The sequence below is a fragment of the Tachypleus tridentatus genome, chromosome 13 (assembly GCF_004210375.1).
Source record: "Tachypleus tridentatus isolate NWPU-2018 chromosome 13, ASM421037v1, whole genome shotgun sequence".
NCBI lineage: Eukaryota > Metazoa > Arthropoda > Merostomata > Xiphosura > Limulidae > Tachypleus > Tachypleus tridentatus.
Window position 1 is genome coordinate 55,701,180 of NC_134837.1, and position 24,232 is coordinate 55,725,411.

The window sequence follows — 24,232 nt, forward strand, 5'->3', positions numbered from 1 at the left end:
TTCAGTTACTTGCATGTTCATGTTGAATTATTAGTGCTGAAATTTGGTGCATATTGTCACTGATTACCAGTATATCATTTTAAATTACTTGGAATATGTTTCTAATCTTTACATTTTTGTTAATATAATAACAATAAATAAGAAATATAGATTAAAAATTAGGGAATTTAGTTCTTATTTATAAAATCTTGTCTTTGAAATTTTGCACTTGTACAATCCAACTCAACATCATAATTTCATCCTGATTCAGTGTCATGATAATGTGTTCTCAGAAGTTTTTATTTTAATATGGTTATCCGAGTTAGATATGAAATATTTCCACACATATAAAATAGAATGTTCTGAAACTTGTTTTTCTGGCTTTTGAACTAAAGATCAAAATGACTTTAATAATAATTATCTTACTTGGTCGAGCAGAACTTCAGCATGAGCATGTAAAGAAATTGGCACCAACATTTTCAAATGTGTGCACAATAAGGCCCTAGACATGTAGACTGTGACTGTCAGTTAAGTGAAATTCTCACTTTCAGTTAGTTACATAATATACAAAGCAAAAATCAGGGAGAATTTGTGATAATTTTCAAAAGCAAGATTTTCTGTGATAGGTGTGACATGTAGCATTTATTTTATTGCTTTTATCTCCATAAAATATAAACTTTCTGGCTACAAATTGATCTATTGAAGGTGAGAAAATATAATTTTCTTCCCCTTTCAGCTGAAGCATCATAAAAACACATGCATGAATTATTTGACTTTGTTTTTATCATCATAAGGTTTTAGGCATCACAATTTTTAGTCATCAGTTAGTGAAATTGTGTTTCACTTGAATAAGTAGTTTATTTTATTGAGACTCATTATTATGTTAAGGTACATCCAGAAAGTCAGTTAACCCTTCATGACATGTCACTGATCAAAAATAATGTCACCATGTATGTTTACTTGGATTCAAAATTGTATCGAACTACTATTTTATGAATTTATATTAAATACATTTAGAATGAAATTGTAGATCATAATTTAAACTTTAATGTTAGATATGAGTTATTTTCTAAATTTTAAAAGTAAATATTAAAAGAACACACCTAAATATTGATTTCTGTGAGTCACAGTGATATGTTGAATGCAGCACTGGTTAAAATTAGATGTTTGTGATACCAAAATACTAAGTCTATAGTTTCATACAAAATGCAAACTCAAATTAACAATATTGACCAGCTAGAATGTAAAATAAGACCCTTGTATCTTTTTATTTTGCTGAAATATGGCTTATGTACTGTAGCAAATACAGTGGCCCTGTTCACCTTTTTACATTTTTAGAAACAGCCCCTTGTATATACTTACTACTATATATGACATGCAAATAACCAATCTACAGCTCAGAATGACCCCCTAGTGGTTTTTCTTAACCTGTGAAAAGACTACCATGTTCTTTCAAACCAAGATTTAAAGAAGGTAGGTTATGTTTTTAGTCTGCTTGAAGTTTATTACTTTTTTTACACTTAAATACAGCTTATTTACTGAGCTTAATAAATAGTAATGGAATTCAGCAGTATCAATTTAGTTGTGTTTTTGTTATTCAACTGTATTTATACAAACTAAAAATATTTGTTTGTTGTCTTTTACATGTGAAATTTTAGAAGGCTTGGCAACTTATATTCAGCAACAACTAAGTTCAAAAGCCATAGCAGGAAGAGATAGTTTGCTTCTTCATTTATTGTTCTTTATTTTCAGAAAAATAAGTTTCATAACTTATTTCTAAATAATAATAATTTACATATGTATATAATATATAATAATTTAAATGTTACTGTATAATAAAAAATACTAGTCCACCAAAACACAGCAAAGATCAGGTCACTTTTATATTATTGGATATGAGTGCATGTGCACCACATCAGTGCAAATTATGTAATGTTACCCGAGCATGACTATAAGGTCAGTATAGTGAAAAATAAACACAAATATATAATATTATGAGACTTAAGCTACTTAGACTAAACATTTGTATTTTTGTATTATAATAGGTAGTCAATCTAGCACGAAAGGAGACATTATTTATAATCCTAATTTTTTTCATCATGGTTTCAGGTTCAGTCAATTGTGGACCCCAAGAGCATATAGAAAATAACATAAAATATAAATAAAATCTTACTGAAAACAAATGTTTGAAATGTATTTAGGAGGTTTTAGAGATTACACAAATAATATTTGAGAGTTTTGTTATGAAGAACAGTTTTTTAATCATAACATGAAATTACTTCACTAATAACCAAACAGACTCAATAGTGTCACAAACAAATCTTCAGTAAAAACATTTCATTAAAAAATCTAATTGTTTGAGTACAAAAAGTTATAATCTCTACTAAAAGTCTGCCACATTTTGTGAAGTTATAAATACTGTATCAAAAGTTATGGTGTAAATACTTGTACAGATGTATATATGAACTCTTGTATATGATACCAAGCCTGTTAGGAAAGGGTTAAAGCAGTATTGTTAATTTTTTGTTCCAAAGATTTTAAACACTGTTTGGGAAGATAGAATGTGCCTCCTTGATTCTTTAATCTTTTTGTAACATAGCCTAATAATGGGTATAGATGTACTGGACAAGAAGGTTGCATATTCCAATGTGTCAACATTCATATTATGTAAAATATTGTATTATAGCATTATCTATAAGCTCAGACACCAGGTAGGATCATACTGCAATGAAAATGAATCATATTTTCAAAGTTATTCTTATATGTACTGACATATATTGCTCCACATGCAATGTAGATGTTGATTTTGAAACTACAACTTGTTTTAGTGTAGTGTGTTTGCTTCATTGTGTAATGATGATAAATTCTCCTTTTGAATGAAGGTTGGCAAATGCAATGTGTTAGACACTTTTATTAAAAGTAACATTATTATACTTTATATAAAAGAAATATCATTATAATTTTTATTTTAAGCATTATATTTTTATACTGTAGTTTATAGCAGAACAGACCTTAAACATTTTTGGAACAAATGTTGTGAAAATTCATTTAATGGAATAAAATCATAAATTTCTAGTTACTTTGTTTTTAAACCTGACAATCAAATTATAATTTTTTTTGTTCTCTACATTTGTATAAAGTTATTGGTACCAGTTGTAGTGGATATTTTTAAAGAAATTAAAATACAGGATTCTGCAAGAACATTTGCACATAGGGCCTTTTCCCCTGATTTTCTTTGAGCTTGCCCAATATTCCCAGTTCATGTCTTGAAAAATAGGAACAAAGACCATGATTGATATCATACTGAAATGCCTGCACCTAGAAGCCCAAGCCCCAATTATTTTAAGCACCTAGCAGTGTTTCCAAAATGGTACTACCTTCTCTCACATAAAACTATCTCAACCTTAATTTGTTTTTTTAAACATTACTAAAATTTTCAATAGTGCACCAGTTTCATATACTCCTTTATTTTTTGTGTCATTGTAGCAACATGTGATTACCCACCATCAATCATACTGCACCACCTATACTAGTGTATATAGTCAAAACTTGTGTTTTGAAATGTTTAAAAATCATTCTTCATTTGGCTACAAGATTTTGATTGTTATTGATCACAAATTTATACCAGTTTCAACTACTTCTGTTTGATTTGCATTGTTTCTTCTCATTTGTTTTACAAATGTTTTTATTCCACATTCTACTTGATTCATATGAATTTGAGATTAAATATGGCAGATAATGAAATTCCTGCTATAATTAGAATACTAGTCCTCAGGTCTCAGGGTCAAGGATGTCTCCTGGAGAAACACAATCTTTTGTTTGCAGGAGTTCATGTCTAAAGTTTGACCACTGATTTTTTTTTTCTCCACATTACAGTTTTTGTAAAGAGGAACATAACTACTATGTGGAAATTGTCTTTTCATAGCACTTTTGCTCCCCAGTGGCTCAGCAGTATGTATGTGGACTTACAATGCTAAAGAGCAGGTTTTGATACCCGTGGTGGGCAGAGCACAGATAGCCCATTGTGTAGCTTTGTGCTTAATTCAAAACAACAACAACAACCATAGCACTTTCCACCTATTACTGTGTTTACACAGTATTTGCTGCTGGGTTATTGTGGTTTTCCCAGGAGATATGTAAAAAGTTTTTCACTTCCCATCAGAATACTTATGCATAGTGACTTTATATCAGCTTGTGTGGGTAGATCTATTTATTAATCAGTGATGTCAAGAAAACCCACTTGTACAGAAATATATACGTAAAGACGGCTCGTTTGGGTTGAGAAAATTTTTTTACCTAGAAAAGTGACAGAAAAGTGAACAACGTTTCGACCTTCTTCGGTCATTGTCAGGTTCACAAAGAAAGAGAGAGGTAACTGACCGGAAGCTGACCACATGTTTGAAAGGGGTTGTGTAATGAGTGTCAGAATGTAGAGGGCAGGTTTGAATATACAATTTTGTATTATTTTTTTTTATTATTATTTATATCATATTTTAATATAGATATAAAAGTGTTCCTTTGTATTGGTTTATTTTGGGCTTAAGTTGTTGTATAGGTAAGGCTATTTTAATTTTGCCTTTGTTTGTTTCTTTATTTAGTATTTGAGTGTTTTCTATGGTTATGTTGTGTTTATTTGAATTGCAGTGTTTGAAAATGTGTGAAGGTGACTTTTATGTTCTTTAAATCTGGTTTCCATTTTTCTACTTGTTTCTTCAATATAGAAGTCGTGGCAGTTATCACGTATTTTATAAATAATGTTGGTGTGGTGTTTGTCATTGTAGTTTTTGCATAGTATAGACCCCAATTTTGTGCCTGGTTTTTGAATAAATTTGGTATTAACTGAAATGTCATATTTTGTTACAAGTTTTTGCCAAATGTTGGTTATTTTTCTGCTGATGTCAGAAATATATGGTATGCAACAATATATGGTTTCATGATTTTTTGATTCATGAGATATATTTACTTTTGTTGGTTGATTTTGCTTTATGTCTGTGTGTGTGTGTGTGTATAATATTTTATATGGTTTGTGGAAGAAACTAATTGATGTTGATGAAATATTGTTTTATTTTGTCTAATTCATCGTTAATTTTATCTGGTGAGCTTAGTTGTATGTCTTTGTTTATTTGGTTTTTTAGTATGTTGAGTTTTTGTTTTGTTTCATGTGCTGATTGCCTAGGAATGTGTAGTCCAGTATGGGTGATTTTTCGATGGATTTCTCTTTTAAATTGTGTATCGGTTCTTGTAATTTTGAGGTTAAGAAATGATATTTGATTGCTTCCTTCTTACAAAAGAGACAAAAATCTTACAAAAAGAGACATTAATTCCATTGAAAACCTAAAACAAGACAAAAACATTATAATTCTAAAAGCAGATAAAGGAAACGCTATAGTCATAGTGAATACGAATGAATTCATCCAAAAAATGAAGAATATCCTATCAGACACTAACAAACTTAAACAAATACAAATCTAACAAAGACACACAAAATGCAACTATACAAAATACTACTAAAAATTAAAAAAGCCAACACAATTTCACAAACACTTTATTCCTACCTACACAAAACCGACTCATGCACACTACAAATATACGGCATCCCCAAACCTCATAAACCAGATGTCCATTATGACCAATATGTCCACATATAAATTGTTTAATTACAATCTTGGTAAATACATAGCATGGGCATTCTCCAAATATGTAACATCAGTCAGCTCATTCATCAAAGACTCTTTTAATTTTAAGTCTAACCTTAATCAACTTAATCATAAATCCATGATGGCCAGTTTCGATGTTATATCCCTCTATGCAAAAGTCCCAACCGCTAAAGCCTGCAAGATAGCCTTAGAACTCTATATCTGAGACCCTAACCCATCTATAGACATTCCCAGCAACCAATTAGCAACCCTCATAGAATTCACCACGATGAAGACAAACTTCGTGTTCAACAACCACAACTATATACAAACAAATGGCCTAAGCATGAGCAACCCAGTATCACCAGTTCTAGCCAATATTTTTATGACACAAGTTGAAACACAAGCAATTAACACAGCATTACATCCACCACTATACTGGTACAGATATGTAGATGACACGATTGTGTGATTCACATCTACAGAACACACACTTAATTTTTTCAATCACATTAATGCTATAAATCCCAACATCAACTTCACATTTGAACAAGAAGGAAGCAATCAAATATCATTTCATAACCTCAAAATTACAAGAACCTATACACAATTTAAAACAGAAAGCCACTGAAAAATCACCCATACTGGACGAAACATTCCTTGGAACTCAGCACATGAAACAAAACAAAAACTCAACATACTAAGAAACCAAATAAACACAGCCATAAAACTATGCTCACCAGATAAAATTAACAATGAATTAGACAAAATAAAACAATATTTCATCAACGTCAATAAGTTTCCTCCACAAACCGTAGAAAATATTATACACACACACAGACATAAAGCAAAATCAATCAACAAAAGTAAATATATCTCACGAATCAAAAAATCACGACACCATATACTGCTGCATGCCATATATTCCCGACATTAGCAGAAAAATAACCAACATTTGGCAAAAACTTGTAACAAAATATGACATTCCAGTTAATACCAAATTTATTCAAAAACCAGGCACAAAACTGAGGTCTATACTATGCAAAAACTACACTGACAAACATCACACCAACATTATTTATAAAATACAATGTGATAACTCCCATGACTTCTATATTGGAAAAACAAGTAGAAAAATGGAAACCAGATTTAAAGAACATAAAAGGTCACCTTCACACATTTTCAAACACTGCAAGTCAAATAAACACAACATAACCATAGAAAACACTCAAATACTAAATAAAGAAACAAACATAAACAAATGCAAAATTAAAGAAGTCTTACTTATACAACAACTTAAGCCCAAAATAAACCATTACAAAAGAACACCTCTATATCTATATTAAAATGTAATACAATAAATAATAATAATAAAAAAAAATAATATAAAATTGTATATTCAACCATCTAAGCCTGCCCTCTACATTTCAACACTCATTACACAACCCCTTTCAAACATGTGGTCAGCTTCCGGTCAGTTACCTCTTTCTTTGTGAACCTGACGATGACCGAAGAAGGTCGAAACATTGTTCACTTCTCTATGTAAAAAATTTTCTCAACCCAAACGAGCCATTTTTACGTATATAGATCTATTTACTGCACTTGATAATTTAAGCATTCATGTCTTCTCTGTTCAGTGTTGGGTAAGTTGATTGTATTTTTATACTTTTATGTTAATTTTATTTGAACTTGCTTTTGAAGTTAGATTACTCCTTTTTTATTTAGATTTTTACTTCTTTTCATTGTTAATATTTTTTTTTTGTAAGTTCCTTTTCTTTACTGTTATTTGCATTTAATATGGAATTAGATGCAACTTAAACTTTCTTAGTGTTACAATTAATTGATTACTTTTTTATTCTCATTCTCTAGTGTCAGTTTTATTTTTGTCATTTGTCTAATAAAATTGGGTGGACTTGTATGATTGATATTCAAGTGTCATTTATCTTCTAAGTTCATTTAATGGTTTTGTAATCCAGGTGTTACTTATTGTTTTGCAAGTTTGTTTTTTTATGTACTTTATAGACTTTCAATGTTTTTGTTTTGTTTGTTTATTACTAATGAACAATCTCAGTATATTTAGTTTATGCATTATTTTTTGGCTACACATCATAACAGATCCCCCTCTATCTGCTTTCCAGGTTTTCATTTTTTCTTCCTCATCAGGATCATATCTCCTCAAGCCTGTTTAAGACCCATTACCCAAAGGAGCTGTCAAGTGGGTGGTGCCCACTCAACCAGGGTTTTACTCCCATCTGTTTTTCTCCAGAAACATAGGAAATTGGAATCCCATCATACCTTTTTTCTGGCTGTATTCTTATTTAAAGACACCTTGCTTCATTTTGAATCTTTCAGTGGGATTTTGCCACAGTGTCACACCATTTTTCTACAGTTTGTCTGCTGTAATTCTGTTTTCAGGTTCTGGGTTCTGCCATTTGGTTTTTCTTCAGCTCTCTTGGTTGGGGATTTTCATCCAGTTGGAGATGTCCTTTACTACCCTCTCACAGGATCTTATTCAACTGGGGATTCTCCACATTTCCCATTTTGTTCATGCCCAGCCTTCTTCGCTTAGGCTCCAGGGTATGGAATGGACAGTCAAGAAGGCATTACGTTCTCCTCTTCTCTCACTTTTGGGGTTGTGGGCTTCTAGGGAAGTTCTTATTTCCTTAGGTCTTTCATTGAATGTTTATCACCCAGTAGAACTTCTTCCAAGATTCTTTGGACCATCCCATCTCCCACATGCGATCAGAGTTAACATTGCTTGGTGGTTTGACAGGTACTTGGCCATAGTAGAGGTTTTCATTCCTCCAACTTGTACCAAGTCTCAACTGTTTGCAAATGCTTCCTTGGTGGGCTAGAGGGATTTCCTTGATTTCCCAGAGGTTTTGGGTCAGTAGTCAGTCCAGGAGGCTACTCTCCATTTCCACATCCTGGAACTGTTTACTGTTCTTCAGGCTCTGTATCACTTCTTCTCATTCCTGTGGGGGGGTTGGTGGTTGTGGTTCATTTGACAATTCCACTCATCAGTTACATTATCAAACAAAGGGCAACAAAGTCTAGATCTTTGTGTTTTCAGGCTCCTGTACTAGAGCAACAACCACAACATAATTGTTCTGGCATGTCACTTGTCCAAAGTTACAGCTGTTGTGGCCCTTTCATCCTCAGGTTTTTTCATGGGTGTGTTATCAACTGGGAACTCTGCTTATATATGCATTTTCCACTCACTGGAATGCCAAATTTCCTTCTGTTTTGGTTTCCAATTTCTCAACCATCAGCTCTTAGGGTGAATATTTTCAGTCCAGATTGAAGGGGTCTTTACCCATGTGCTTACATTCCAAGCAGATTTCTCTCTTGGATTCTGTTCCTAAAACACCTGGTTGCTCTGTATTGGCTGGCTCAAGTGTGGTTCCTTCTGCTCTACTATTACCGAGCTACAGACCTTTCCGTTATCTACATCCTGATCACTTGTCTAACAACAGGAATTTGGCATTTTTCATCCCAACATCACCACACTCCAGTTTCACATCTATCTTTTGTTTAACCTTATGTGTGGGCTTGTCCTGCATGTGTAGTGTTTTTCCTTGTTCATATCATTCCCCCTTCCTCCTTGTCTGTATATAAGAGACTTTGGTCTATTTGCTTTGGCTTTTGATCACCTGTCCCAGTTCTTCATCTGGTTGTTTGTTCATGATTTATCTGTATAAACAGTTACTCTTTATAGGGCCACCCTGTCAAACACCTTCCTTTCTCCCATTTCAGAAATGCTTTCTCTTTTCTAGTTATTCCAGTTCTATTCAGTTCCTTTTGTCTGGTCCATCCTCCACATTCCTTTATTCTGTTGGTTTGGAATCTCAGTATTATCTTTTATGCCCTGTGTGGGTTTCCCTGTGTTTCTTATATAATTTTCCTCTCATGATCTCTTTCCTTTCCCTTCTGTCATACAGTCAACATCAGTCTAATATTTATGACACTAAATGTTTTCTGCATCCTTTATTATTCCTCATAAGTTGTCTTCTATCTGAATCAGACCTTCCTTTCCAGGATATCAGCTGTGCAGGAAGATAGTTAAGTGTTTTATCCTATTTCCTTGAGATCCTTTTTCCATCTGTTCTCCTGTTTTAATCTGGATCACCTTCTTTGTCCACTTCACTTCCTGCTATGTTATATGGCTCTTTGTTCCTCCTTTCATTTATGTTGTTTATGTCTCTTTGTTCCATGGAATTCCTCTATTTTCTGCAATCTTTTCACCTGATATTATTGGTGTATTTTAATGTATTTGTGGACAGTCCCCATCTGCTTTTTGTTTCTTCACACCAAATTTGTCATGTGTCTTTTGCTGCTCACAACCTCCATCTTTTGGAGGAGATAACTTGCATTTGTTAGTCTTTACCTGCACAACATAAGTGTCTTATATATGTAAAAACAGCTGGTATGGGTTGAGAAAATTTTTTTATGTAGAGGAGCGAACAACATTTTGACCTTCTTTGGTCATCGTCAGGTTCAAAAAGAAAGAAAGAAGTAACTGACTGATAGCTGACCACATGTTTGAAGGGGGTTGTGTAATTGAGTGTAGGAATGTAGAGGGCATGCTTAGATGTTTGATTATATTTATTAATATAGGTATAAAAGTGTTCTTCTGTATTGATATATGTTGGGCTTGAGCTGTTGTATAAGTAAGGCTTCTTTAATTTTAAATTTTTTATGTTTATTTCTTTATTTAGTATTTGGGTGTTTTTTATGGTAATTTTGGTTTTATTTGATTTGCAGTGTTCGAAAACATGCGAAAGTGACTTTTATATTCTTTGAATCTGGTTTACATTTTTCTGCTTGTTTCTCCAATATAGAAATCATGGCAGTTATCACATTGTATTTTATAAATAAGGTTGATGTGGTGTTTGTCATTGTAGCTTTTACACAGTATAGACCTTAGTTTTGTGCCTAGTTTTTGAATGTCATATTTTGTTACTAGTTTTTGCCAAATGTTGGTTATTTTCCTGCTGATGTTGTGAATATATGGTATGCAGCAGTTAATGGTTTCATGATTTTTTAAATCGTGGGGTATATTTACTGTTGTTACTTGTGTGCGTTGTGTCTAGGTGTGTGCGTATAATGTTTTCCATGGTTTCTGTAGGAAACTTATTGATGTTGATGAAATATTGTTTTATTTTGTCTAATTCATTGTTAATTTTATCTGGTGAGCATAGCTTTATGGCTGTGTTTATTTGGTTTTTTAGTATATTGAGTTTTTGTTTTGTTTCATGTGCTGAGTCCCAAGGAATGTATAGTCCATTATGGGTGATTTTTTGGTGGATTTCTGTTTTAAATTGTGTATCTGTTCTTATATTTTTGAGGTTAAGAAATGATATTTCATTGCTTTCTTCCTCTTCACATGTTAAGTTAATGTTGGGATGTATGGAGTTAATGTGATTGAAAAAATTAAAAGTGTGTTCTGCAGATGTGAATCCCACAATCGTGTCATCCACATATCCGTACCAGTATAGTGGTGGATGTAATGCTGTGTTAATTGCTTGTGTTTCAACTTGTGTCATAAAAATATTGGCTAGAACTGGTGATACTGGGTTGCCCATGCTTAGGCCATTTGTTTGTATATGGTTGTGGTTGCTGAACATGAAGTTTGTCTTCATTGTGGTGAATTCTATGAGGGTTGCTAATTGGTTGCTGGGAATGTATATAGATGGGTTAGGGTTTCAGATATAGAGTTCTAAGGCTATCTTGCAGGCTTTAGCGGTTGGGACTTTTGCATAGAGGGATATAACATCGAAACTGGCCATCATGGATTTATGATTAAGTTGATTAAGGTTAGACTTAAAATTAAAAGAGTCTTTGATGAATGAGCTGACTGATGTTACATATTTGGAGAATGCCCATGCTATGTATTTACCAAGATTGTAACTAAATGATTCATATGTGGGCATTATTGGTCATAATGGACAATCTGGTTTATGAGGTTTGAGGATGCTATTTATTTGTAGTGTGCATGAGTCAATTTTGCATGGGTTGGAATAAAGTGTTTTTGAAATTGTGTTGGCTTTTTTAATTTTTAGTAGTATTTTGTTCAGTTGCATTTCATGTTTCTTTGTTGGATTTGTGTGTATTGGTTTAAATTTGTTTTTGTCTGATAGGATGTTCTTCATTTTTTGGATGTATTCATTCTTGTTCATTATGACTAGCAATTCCATTTATCTGCTACAAGAATTTTTGTTTTGTCTTGTTTTAGGTTTTTAATGGAATTAATTTTTCCTTTTGTAAAATTGTTCTTTTAGTTTTTTGTTTTGTGGAATTATGTTGATGGTTTTGTGAGAAACTTCTTTGAGAAAATTGTGTAAGATGATGTTTTTAGTTGTTTTTGGAAATATAATTACACAATTACTCAACTCCCTTCAAACATGTGGTCAGCTGTCAATCAGTTGTCTCTTTCTTTCTTTGTAAACCTGATGATGACCAAAGAAGGTCGAAACGTTGTTCGTTCCTCTACATAAAAAAAAAATTTTCTCAACCCATACCAGCCATTTTTACATATATATTGTGGATGTATATGTATTAGTGAAATTAGATAATTTCATCAAAATGAAGCCAAATAAGTAAACAAAATCATGAGGACGGACTGTGTTAAAATAGCAAATCCCAACATCTGATTAATTATTATTATAACCATAAATTTTTAGGCCATAAACAAAATATTAAAATTCAACAAAATATGCTGCATATTTTTAAAAGATCTTAGTGTAAAAGTTACAACATTGGATTATAAAATGTATCCAAGGTTTTGGAGGTGACTAAGAAGTAGAACCCACATTGTATAGATACACCATCTGTGTCTTAACCTCCTGTTTGTTAGTCTCGCATAAGAATAAAAGCCCACAACATCCCACATTTTGCTCTCCTAATTCCTAAATTTATCTTCTAAAGTGTATCTTACCCTTTTTCATTTAACATTCATACATTTATGTGCAACAAGACCATTGGGAAGATCTTTATTTTACCATCATTTGCCTCATAAAGTACTTACCCTAAGATATTTGAAGATCAAAAAAATTTTTGATTACTACAACAGACATTTCATTGAATTTATAAGTGTAGGTGATGATATATTTGTTTTATCTTATTTCAGAATTTAACAACACTTATTGTTTTTAGGCATGTTTCATGCACTATGTAATATCCTTTCTTTCAGACTACAAGGACATGAGGTGCATTTGTAGACTAATTGTTTTTTTTTTTGCATGTTCAGTGTTACTACTAATTTAAACTTAATACCAAAATTATCAGACCTTTCACAAGTTTTTGTATATTTTCATCCTAAGTTGGTAATTTAGGTATATTATGATGTATTTTTACATTTCAGATTGTCATTTGCTCTTGACATAAGTTGCTTCAGTTTTGTGTGCCAATAGAAAAATAAAAGTTACAGTTCTTATATTATGTGTTTTTTATTTTAGTTAACATTTTAATTACTATTTCACTAATTTTTGTCTTGTGTGAATTAAAAAAAAAATTATTTTGAACAGTTCATTGGCTAAACAGACAATGCAGAATTTTATACCTTAAAGATTCCGTTTGTCTATCACTCGTTTTATTATTTAAAACACTTTAGTTTTGGTATATTTCCCTCTTTCAAACATTCAGAAAGTACAACTAAATCCTGGACTAACTTGTAAAAACATCAAAGTTAAGGTTCACATACTTTTTAACAGTTGAAGTATATTCCAAGTAAGGAACTGTATATTCATATCAAGTAGAACACTACTGAGAAGTTATAAATCAAACATTAATTTGCACAAATGTCTAACTGTAGAATTTTTTTTTTCAGTCAAAGAATTTGCATATTTAAAAGAATTCAGTGATAGCAGCAGAGACAGACACAGAACTGATGATGAAAGCTGTAGTTATGACCAAATAAAAAGAAGTAGATATAAAAGTGATGAAGATAGCTCTAGCCATGAACAGTTGGGCAGAAGCAGACTCAGGAGTGATGATGATAGCTGTGATAGTGAACATATAAGTAGAAGTAAACACAAAACTGATGAAGAAAGTTGTATTCACAAACATGTAAGCAATGTTTTCAAGATAGGTATTTCCTGTGTCATGTTGCCAAACTTTAGAAATAGTGAAAACTAAATTTAAGTAAGTTTTGAACCTATGTATGTCCAATAAATATTTAAGTTCCTAAACATGACTACCTATCACATATCTGTTGCTACTAACTTTACATCTTAGGTTTGTCTGGAACTGTAAGCTCTGAAATATAGTCATTATCTAGAGTGCTGACAGTTTACACTGATGAAGTAGTTGTATTCTATTTATATGTTTATTTGTAGCAACAGCTTCTATATTTAGAAATCAATGGTGTAATAGTCTCTTACTCTTCTGCAAGACATTGTGCAAGCTAGTATGTGGACTTCTTCAAATACTTTTCTTTTGTGATGGTTTTCAGTTACCCCATGTAGTTATTTTGACCACATCTGCTCAAGTTTAACCAGGAGTGAATAACTTTCTCCATCTTTTCTCTTTTATTTCAAGGGTCCCTTTACTTTTCACAGGATTCCCCTGTGAGATGAGTGTTGAATTGGCAAGCATTGTTCATCATTTCATATCTACACTTTCATTGTAATTATTAAGGTTCTAACAGGCTCTTGGAAATGGGATGTTCCATCAGATCATTTAAGTACCTACCAGATGGTATTTTCATGAACTGCCACTCATGGGCTATCATTAATAAGGCCAAAGGGGAATCCTGCACATTCCTGCTGATTATTGAATTGAATAAATCAGGACTGGTTTGCTTTTAAAATCTAGGGATCTCAGTTCACCTATTGCACTTCTCTTCAGGGCTACCCGGTGCAAATTACTTTCCCAGATTATACTAATGGAGCTAGGGAGTTTTTACAGCATCTAGTTTCCAGTCACTAGGATGGTTGACAGAGACTTTTCTCCAGAGTGTATGTGGTTCTCCACTCTCGGAGAACAGGGTGAAGTTGAGAACACCCCTACTCTCTGGATGTTTTTTTTCTAAATTTCAGTAGGAGTGGCACCAATTTACTTGTTATACCAGCTCATATCTGATGAAGTGTACATGGGCTTTCATTTTTTATCAATATTGGCTCAGTATATTGTTCATGGAGAGGGTCCACTGTTTTCTCATAATTCTAAACACTGGGTGATTTAATCCAGGGTCTCTGGTTGAGCACACTTGTTCCCCTTCCTCCCCATAATTCCAGGGGCAAGTGGGATGAATCTGCTGGGAAGTGAGGATGAGTGTTTATAGTTCTAGACAGGATGAGTTCTGTTTCCTTTGGTTAAGGGGAAGGTTTGTCCACTTCTAACTATATTGTAGCAGATGATAAGTATATTTTGGAAGGTGTTATTTTCTTAAACTGAAAATGTATTTCCAATAATACTTACCTCTGTTGACATTCCCACACTTTGTCCTCCCACTAAGAGTCAGTTTAAGTCTTGAAAAAGTGACGACATTATCTGATTAGTGTGCTTATATACAGTACCTAAATAGAGGATGTATTGAAGTTGGTGGAGAATTTTGCAAATTAGATTTTTCCAAGGGATCAGTGCTTAAATGGACAAAGGCATAGAAACCTTGTATAATAAGAAATAGCTGTAGTGTCAGCAGAGGTAAGTATTATTGGAAATACATTTTCAATTTAGGAAAATGTTAATGTTCATTGACTCCTCCAAAAGTAGTCCAGAAGTGGTTCTTCACAATGATAACACATATGCATCTGTTCCTATTGCTCATTCAGTTCCCTTGAAGAAAAGATATGAAAATCTTGAACTTAATAATTAAGTCAAATACAGAAAAACATAATTGGCTGTTTTGTGGAGACTTAAAAGTCCTTTGTATTATTGTTGGTTTGACATTCCAGTGATACATAGTTTCCATGTTTAATGTGTGAATGAGATAGCAGAGCACAAAATCAGCACTGGATAAAAATGAAGCAATGGCCACAGAGAGTCAGCCTGATATCAGAATAAAAAAACAAACAACATTGAATGTGAAAATTTGGTTGATACAAAGAAAGTCCTATTACCTCCACTTAATGAAAAACTGGGCTTAATTAAGCAGATTGTAAAGGCCTTAGACAAAGATAGGAACTGTTTTAACTATCTGTGTGAACAATTTCCAGCTCTTTCAAAAGCAAAACTTAATAAGAAGGAAATTTTTTTGTTGGGCCTCAGATTAGGAAATTGACTCTGGATGAAAAGTTCAAAAGGACAACCAGGAAAATTGAAAACAAAGCATGGATTGCCTTTAAAGATGTTATTAACAAATGTAAGAGACAACAAGCACCCAAATCACAAAAATATTGTCAATAACATGCTCAGTAGATCCAAAGAGATGAGATGTGATATGAGCTTTGAACGTTCATTTCTTATGCTCACATATTGACTATTGCCCTGAAAATCTCAGTGCCATCAGGAAAATCGAGAGGAGATATCAGAGAAGATGTAACATCAGTATTATGACTGATTACTGCTGATCATTGAAGCAAAATGCTCCAGATGCAACACATAAAAGAAAGATTGCAATACATAGATTTCACAAAAACAGTCAAGATGATGAGGAAGCATAGTTGGTTGACATCAGTGCTCTTCCCTTTTCTTCAGTTTGTTTGTATTTTTTTGTAAACAAACATAATAATAAGAAATGTTCATTGTGGTAAATTAAATAATAATTTGATCTCAGTAAGAGTTTCTTTTTTCTTTCAAATTTGTAAAAATTTCTTATGTGACAGTAAAAATTGAATATTATTTTTGTATTTTTGAAATCTACATAGCTAAATTATGGATAATCCAATATTAAAGCCAAAACAATTTTTGTGAAGTTTAAATTTGCAGGCCTACGTAATCATTAGTCAAAAGCTAAATGGGGTTGGTTCATTACTAGTCATTTTTATTGACATTCAATCATCTTGAGCACAGATCAAATTTAACTAAAACCATCTTTTCAAAACATATGATATCTTAACTATTTAATAAGATTATACAACAAATATAAAATTTGGCCAAGTGCATAATTTTTTGTGCTCAAACTCATGCAGAAAATTTGCTAGCCAAATTAAACCATTAGTAGCAATTATTATTCATTAAAAACCTGAATAAGAATTCAATTTGTAAGAAACAAAGAAAACAAAAGCATTAAGTCTGCTATTGTGATGTGTGTTGTTCAAGAGCTCTTCTGGAAAATGTATTAGTATCAAATATGCATGCTTAGTTATTTGTACATTTGTAAAATTATGGTAGGTGTGCAAAATAAGCCTGTAGATTGCTTTGTCAGCCTTCGTTCTGAGTAAAAGAGAACATAAATGTAGTTTGAGTTCGTTTGTTCCAGTATTCATTGCTTATACATGATTAATAGGCAGTAAACCTTCTAATCAGTAAAGTATGTTCACTGCATGTAAATTTTTTAGCTGAGGTTAGTACTGTAAAAACATTTCCACGTACTATTTTAATTAATGTGTTTAAATGAACATAATATTTTTGTATAATCTCAAAATATGATGCTTAAATGTTAAAACCTTGTACATTGTTTCCTTTCATTAATGGCCTGACATGGTCAGGTGGTTAAGGCACTTGACTCGTAATTCGAGAGTTATGAGTTTGAATCCCCAACACACCAAACATGCTTGCCCTTCCAACTGTGGGGGTGTTACAATGTGATGGACGACTAGCGCAGATAGCCCTAGAGTGGCTTTGCATAAAATTCAAAACAAAACTTTCATTATTGCATATGGGTTTTGACTGATTATGCATCATATTGTGAAAATTAACTAATAAAAAATATATTATTATTTTTTATCATTTTCTAAAATTGTGTTTTCTTTGTTCATTTACACCTGAATAAGAGAGGGCTGCTTTTCAAAAGTGCTGTAGTAACACATAATTCTTTTGTAATATCTGTTTTTTTCCCCCCATCATTTGTGCATCTTTTATATCAGTACTGTAACCAGTATTAACATAAACTTGACACTTTTTGAGTGTTTATGTTAACTTGGCTACTAGCAACAGGTATCATAAATTGAACAATGAATATATATCGTATTCAGAAACTTATTTAAAAATTTAGTTTTTCTTCTGCAACATTAACCGTGAAAACCTTTCTTGACAGTTTTTTTATTTGTTTGTTAGAATGTATTTTTATGCTGTTATTTATGTAAAAGATTACTTTATCCATGTGATGTGATAAGGAGCAACATTAGCCCAATAACTTCAGCTGTGTTATCAATGTATTGTGAACGACTTATGATGTATTGGTGTTGAAAGAAAACTTTTTGTATAGCATTTTATTAATTTTGATTAATGTGTTAAAACAATATGAAAGTAATGCTTGAAGGAAGTTTGAAACTGTGTTCTTATCTGCTTTATGTTAACTGAATGATCAAAGAGTAAGTAAAAGAAATGTCGTTATGGGTTCACTCATTGTACTTCAGATTAGTAATATTTAGCTTTATGACCAACATTTTCAGGTAAGAGGTTCTGAATACAACTAATATTGAGGATTTCAGTGTTCAGTATTTTTTTGTATTTATTTTTTACTAGCTCAACTCTCAGATGAGTTGTATTAAACTTAGCATTAAGGTTATTGCCTATTTGAGATGTGCTGCTGATATCCAAATCTATATTCAAAGATGTAGCTTAATTTAAATTTCACACAATATTGCACAAGATGTTATGAAGTCTAAAAAGCTCATTTTTGTAATCCTTAATGCCTTCTGAATTTAATTATCAAAGAGTAAATACATTAAAAGTTTTTGGGATATAAATATTTATAGTTTTTTGTATATGTTATGGAAAACAAAATTGACGTGTATCAAATATGTTGCAGTTGTAAACACAGTAACAAAGTTGTTTTTAATTAAAAAAAGTCTTTTATTAATGCTTTTAGTAATATCCAATGGGTTGCACAAATTACATTTATATTAATGATATAATTGTTCTGACATAGACATTTCCAAAGTTATTTTTCAAATGAATTGTCCAAATATTTGTTTCCTTATCTTTCAACTTTTATTAAAATCCCAAAATATTATTGTAGAAATAATTATTCTGCTTCTTCAAACAATCTAACTTGTAACTTACAATTTCCTTCGTGAGAATATTTTTTAAAGAAAATGTGAGAAAGCCAAGAGATGTATTAGAAAGTTGTTAGAAACAGTAACAGTCTGGGGGCATGGGTTGAGGCCACATGGCAACATTTTTCCCTGTCTTTCGAAATTTTCTGTCTTTCATTCCCTTAGTTCTTATCTCTTTATACTGTCCACACACACAGTTTTTTTCCACTGTGCATTGCTGTAAGTGATGAAAAATTCTCAACAGAGACTGTCATTATTTGTGCTTTTAGCTTTTGCCTGTCTTTGTGACTCTTCCTTTCAAGACAAAGAATGTGCCCTAGTACAAATAAGGTGCAATATCCAATGGGTGTGTGCTCCTATACTGTTCCAGGGTTTAGGAGGTTACATTCTATGTGTTTCCTTCCAATATTCCCCAGAGAGGGCTTATCTAGGTACAGGTCCCTCTAGTGTTTCAGAGTGGAATTTTACCTAGATGTGAGTGGAAGTTACATATTGTATTGAAAGTTAATATTTTCAAAACTGAAAATGGATTTCTGATAGGTACTTCTGATCATGCTTCCACTCCCCCCCCCCCCCTCCACACACACACACATTTGTGGGCATCTCACTTTCTTGCCAAAGTTTATAGTGAAGATTGAACAATTGATATAGAGGAAGTCAGCTTTACTAAGACTTATTGGTGAAGGGTTTTAGGGTTGTTGCATTCTTATTTGCATACAATAACACACCAATATCATTTAGAAATGCATAAGCTTACATGGGAGCTTCAAGGCTTGTGGTGAGAAAAGAAGTTTGCATATGGAGGGCAGCACTAAATAAGGAAGTTAAATGTGAAAGAAGAGGAGTGTCTATCAAAAGTATATTTTCATTGTTGGAAAATGTTAACTTTTATACAGTGGAAAAATGTAATAAGAATGTTGTGTCCTACTGGGTTCTCCTGCACTAGGGAATTCCCAGTCTCATGGAAGTCACACCCAAGGAGCTTTTCCCTTCACTTACTGTTTCAGAAAGATATCATCTTTCTAATTAGTCTTCATTGTCCCTGCAATGATCCTCTTGTAGGATTCTAGCTCTTAGTGGTTGCAGAAAAGTAATATTTATTAAGTTAAATTTTTCCATGCTTGATAATGTATTTCAGATAAATGCATACTTCTCTACACCATCCTTTTTCCCCATTTTTGGTGCATTTTTGTTTGCTTCATCAAGAATAAGTTTATGATAAACTGGGATTACTGTGCATAAAGGTTGTGTCAGCATCCTGATCATGGAGAATTACAGCATCATGATGATCACATCCCAAGCTCACTAATACATGTAGATATGTGTAGGGGTGGGAGTTTGGTCAAGGCTTGTAGTATATACAGGAAACTCCACAGCAGTTGCACATAGTATAATAGTTCTTATTGTTCAGAAAGATAATTATTTATATGAAACACTTTTTTTAGGTAAGGTAAATGTTAAGGTTTGACAGCCATTTCAATTTCATTGCTTTAATATACCACAAATGAGGGTTCAGTTGAATGAGGAGATTTGTGAAAAAATATGTGAATTTGTTGGCAAATAAAATTCACATATGATGCCATGTTGTAATACCAGGTACCTTTTCATGGGATGGACATATGATATTTGAAGAGTGGGTCATGCACTCGATTATAGTACTGTTTTCTAATCCCAGCATTGGTGGTAACCTTTAACTGGAGTGCCACTAATCTTGCCATTTTTTTTCAGACTTGATACTAAGCCTATATAAATGGATTTCACTCACCAACATTTCTGTTAATATGTACTTAGCAATGATAACTGTTATTCTGAATTTGTGTTCCAGTTCCAATTCAATGTATTCAAGAAATAAGTACAATCCACTTAATATAAAATTGGAGAATAAAAGTACAAAAAGTATACAATCTGTTATAAAAGAAAAAAGATCCACAAGATTACCTGAGTGTGGATTATAAATGATTACTATTTCCTTCATTATGTTTAATGCAGGTAAACCTATTTTAATACATATTTTTCAACTCGTGTCCTATATTTTTTATGTATAGAGTCTTAAAAATAATTTTTGGTTGCTCACTTCTCTTACATCAGCTTAATATTCACATTTTTTAATACTAAGAATTCATTTTATTTTATTTGGAATATTAGTACACAGTTTTAGTTCTCAATATAAGTAATTTTTTTCTAAAGATTTTCATTTTAACTTTAGGAAGTTTCAAATTCCTTTTTTCTTCAGCTGTAAATTAAAATATGAACTTTATTTTTTGACATTATTTAATATCTTTACTGAATCTGTTAACATTGTTTTGTAAATATACAGCCTTGCAAAAGTATTATATTTAAGTTTTGTAAATGAAATTTAGTACCATCATACTGTGATAATGGTGAAATATATCTGATGATAGTTTTTGTAACTGTGTTAAAACTCCTTAAATTTGTTAGATAGGTATCTTTCCAGTGCATGACTCCATATTGTAAAATTCAATCAAATCAAGCAAAATAATCCTTCAGTTTGTATTCCTGTATGTGGTGAGGGGATCTCCCAGGGAAGGTTCTTTTCTTCCAATTTAACTCCTCTGGGATGTCAACATCCACCCATGTGTTTGCTATGCATGGTGGCCCATGAAGGGGAGGAGAGTATCCTGGTGGTTGAGGGGTCCAACCCTAACACACCACTTGGGTTGACTCTTCTGGGGTCAATTGGCTGGTCCACTTGGGCTAGGGTCAACCAAGTACCAGTGTTGGATGCTCTCAACAGGTGTTGTGGACGTTGTATCTGATGCTAGTGTTTGGGTATAGTGTTCATGAAACCATAGCGGCCCCTTGTTGGGCTCCATGGTGAACGGTGTCAGTGGGCACTGAAATATTCTTTTTTTGTAATGGACCCTCCAAATAAAAACATAAATAAAATAGTGAAAAAACAGTTCATAGGTAAACGACCATGCCTTGGAGATTTTGAGCAGCAATCATCACTTGTACCTCATTTTCTTATACTACATTCTCTTTCAGACAAACCTTTAGAGCAGATGTCCCCTTTTTTCATTCAGAAGGGACTAGAGGGACTTCCTGGCTCTCCAAAGTCAGTCAGAAAACTTTGCTGTGGTGACATATTGGTAAAAACATCCACATCTCAACACAGTGAATTCCTCTTGCATTCAAAGGTGATTGGGGATATACCTATTGAGGTTACACTTAACGCTACATTGAATACGTCACAAGGAGTTATTGTTCAGGGAATTTGAAGAACATCCCTGAGTCCGATATTTTCACTGGTTCCTCCACCCAAGGAGTTTTTGCAGTGTGGTGTTCTCCATTTGCAAAGATGGAATTATGATGCTGACCAATGTCCTCATTCTGACTTTTACATCATCTCATCCACCTGCTACCATCAAGGCAGGTTATCACAATTGCAAGATATGGTCATACATTCCAAACCCTCTGAGATGTTTTCAGTGTCAGCAGTTCAGTCACTCAAAGACATTGTGTCATAGTTCCTTGACATGTGCTTGTTGCGATAGCAAGGACCACAATGTCAATAAGTATGAAATGTACCCTTATTGCATTAATTGCAATGGCTCTCACACATCCTACTTTTGTTCTTACCCTAAATGGTTGGAAGAAAAAGTGGTGCAGCATTTAAAGATGAATCAAAACATTACTTATCCTGAGGCTCGAAAGTTACTGTCCACCACCTCATCTTGGATGTATGCTGCTGCACTTCATTCCACTACTCTAGTGGTAGTGCAAGACTGATCTCTCTGTGCCTCCAAAAGAATTGTCCTCAAACCAAATGAAAAGTCTTTGGACCTCCATGATTTAAAAAGTTGAATCAACTTCAACACCCATCTCTGTCCCTAACATACATTCCAGCAAATCCTAAAATCCACTTCCTATGGTTCCGGGTATGGGCATTTCCTCGGGTACATCTTCTTCTCCCACCCCAATATGCAAAATGATCATTTGTTCACAGCTTCAGTTGCTGGAATCCTCTTCCAACAACAAAGACCTGCCCAATCAACCCAGGTTGAGAGACCTCCCTCAAAAAAAGACATTCTTAAACAGAAGGGTTCTCCACCCAATTTGCCTACACATAAATAAAAATGGCAACCTTGATACAATGAAACTGTTGAGGTTTACATTTTAATCTGGATGACATCAAAGCAATTATTGCTTCCTACCATCCTGTATGTCTTTCCTTACAGGAAACATTTCTGAAACCTGCCAATACAGTCATCTTTTGGCAGTTTTCTTTGTACAAAAATGGCAGGCTGTGTGATGGATGAGTGCATGAAGGGGTGGCACTGTTGGCTGATCAGCATGTACCCACCCTGTCTTTGCCATTCAACACACCTTTGGAGGCTGTTGCCATCCATGTTTCCTTTGGTCATACCATCAATGTTTGTTCTCTCTACCTATCACCTGGAGAGACATATGATCAATCAGACCTTGATCCTCTCATTGAACAGTTGCTGTCTCCCTTTTTAATCTTGGGGCACTCTAATGGACATCATCCCCTCTGGGGAAGTGCTAATATTGATAGGAGGGGCTGCTCTGTAGAGCTTGTACTCTCTGATCACAATCTTTCTCTTTTCAGTACTGGTTCTTACACTTATTTTCATGCATTTAGTTAGTCCTTTACTGCTATCAATCTCTCAGTTTGTTCCCCTTCATTATTCTCCCACTTTTCATGAAGGGTTGACAATAACCCAAAAGGCAGTGATAATTTTCCTATAATTTTGAGAAAGACTGGCCATGGCCAATGCCACCCAACCCACATGCCCAGGTAGAAGCTGGATCAAGCAAACTGGCCCTCTTTCACTGCTCTTGCTAAAGTGTATCCCTAAAACCTCGATACATTTTCCATAGTATCCTTGTCCTTGGGATCCTGCCTGTCACATGACACAGAAGGCACAAAAATGAGTGTGGGATACTTTTTGTAGGTATACCACACATTCACACCGCATTGCTTTCCAGTAGGCATGTGCACATGCTCAATAGGTGAGACATCAAAGCCAGAAGGAACCTTGGATTAAGTTCACTACCAGCATATCTTCTGCCACAAGTTCCAAAGTCATTTGGGGCAAGATTCAAAAAGTCAGTGGGCAATATAATACTGTCCCCCTCTCAATCTCACTTTCCGATGCCCAGGAAATAGCTGATACCCGGAGCATCGCAGATACTCTAGGTGAAAGCATCAGCCAGGTATCTAACACTTCTACTTTATCATCTACTTTATCAGCCATCAAAACTCGGGCAGAGCAGTCACCTCTTTCCTTTCAAACTGATTTTCTCTGTGGCTATAATCATCACTTTACACTGGTGGAAATCAAACTGGCCCTTCATCGGTGAGACCTGATGTACACTAAAAAATGCTGCACCATCTATCTCCTGATTTTTTTGCTATTCTTTTTTTACTGGATCTGACAGGAGAATGTTTTTCCTGATGCCTTGCACCAGGCTATTGTCCTACCTTTCTCTAAGCCTGGGAAGGATCCCAAGATTCCTTCAAATTACCAT

At 33.5% G+C, this 24,232-nt stretch overlaps 1 protein-coding gene across 10 annotated transcripts in view; it reads left to right on the forward strand.

Moving 5' to 3' along the window:
* Positions 1 to 24,232, forward strand: part of LOC143240030 (uncharacterized) — a 90,608-nt gene that overhangs the window by 32,286 nt on the left and 34,090 nt on the right. For all 10 annotated transcript variants that reach the window (XR_013021526.1, XM_076481791.1, XM_076481792.1 and 7 more), the window contains one exon: positions 13,444 to 13,682. Coding sequence is in view for 9 of the 10 variants with exons in the window: in XM_076481791.1 (XP_076337906.1) it covers positions 13,444 to 13,682 (239 nt within the window). In the remaining variant the exon portion in view is untranslated. The remainder of the gene's footprint in view (positions 1 to 13,443; positions 13,683 to 24,232) is intronic.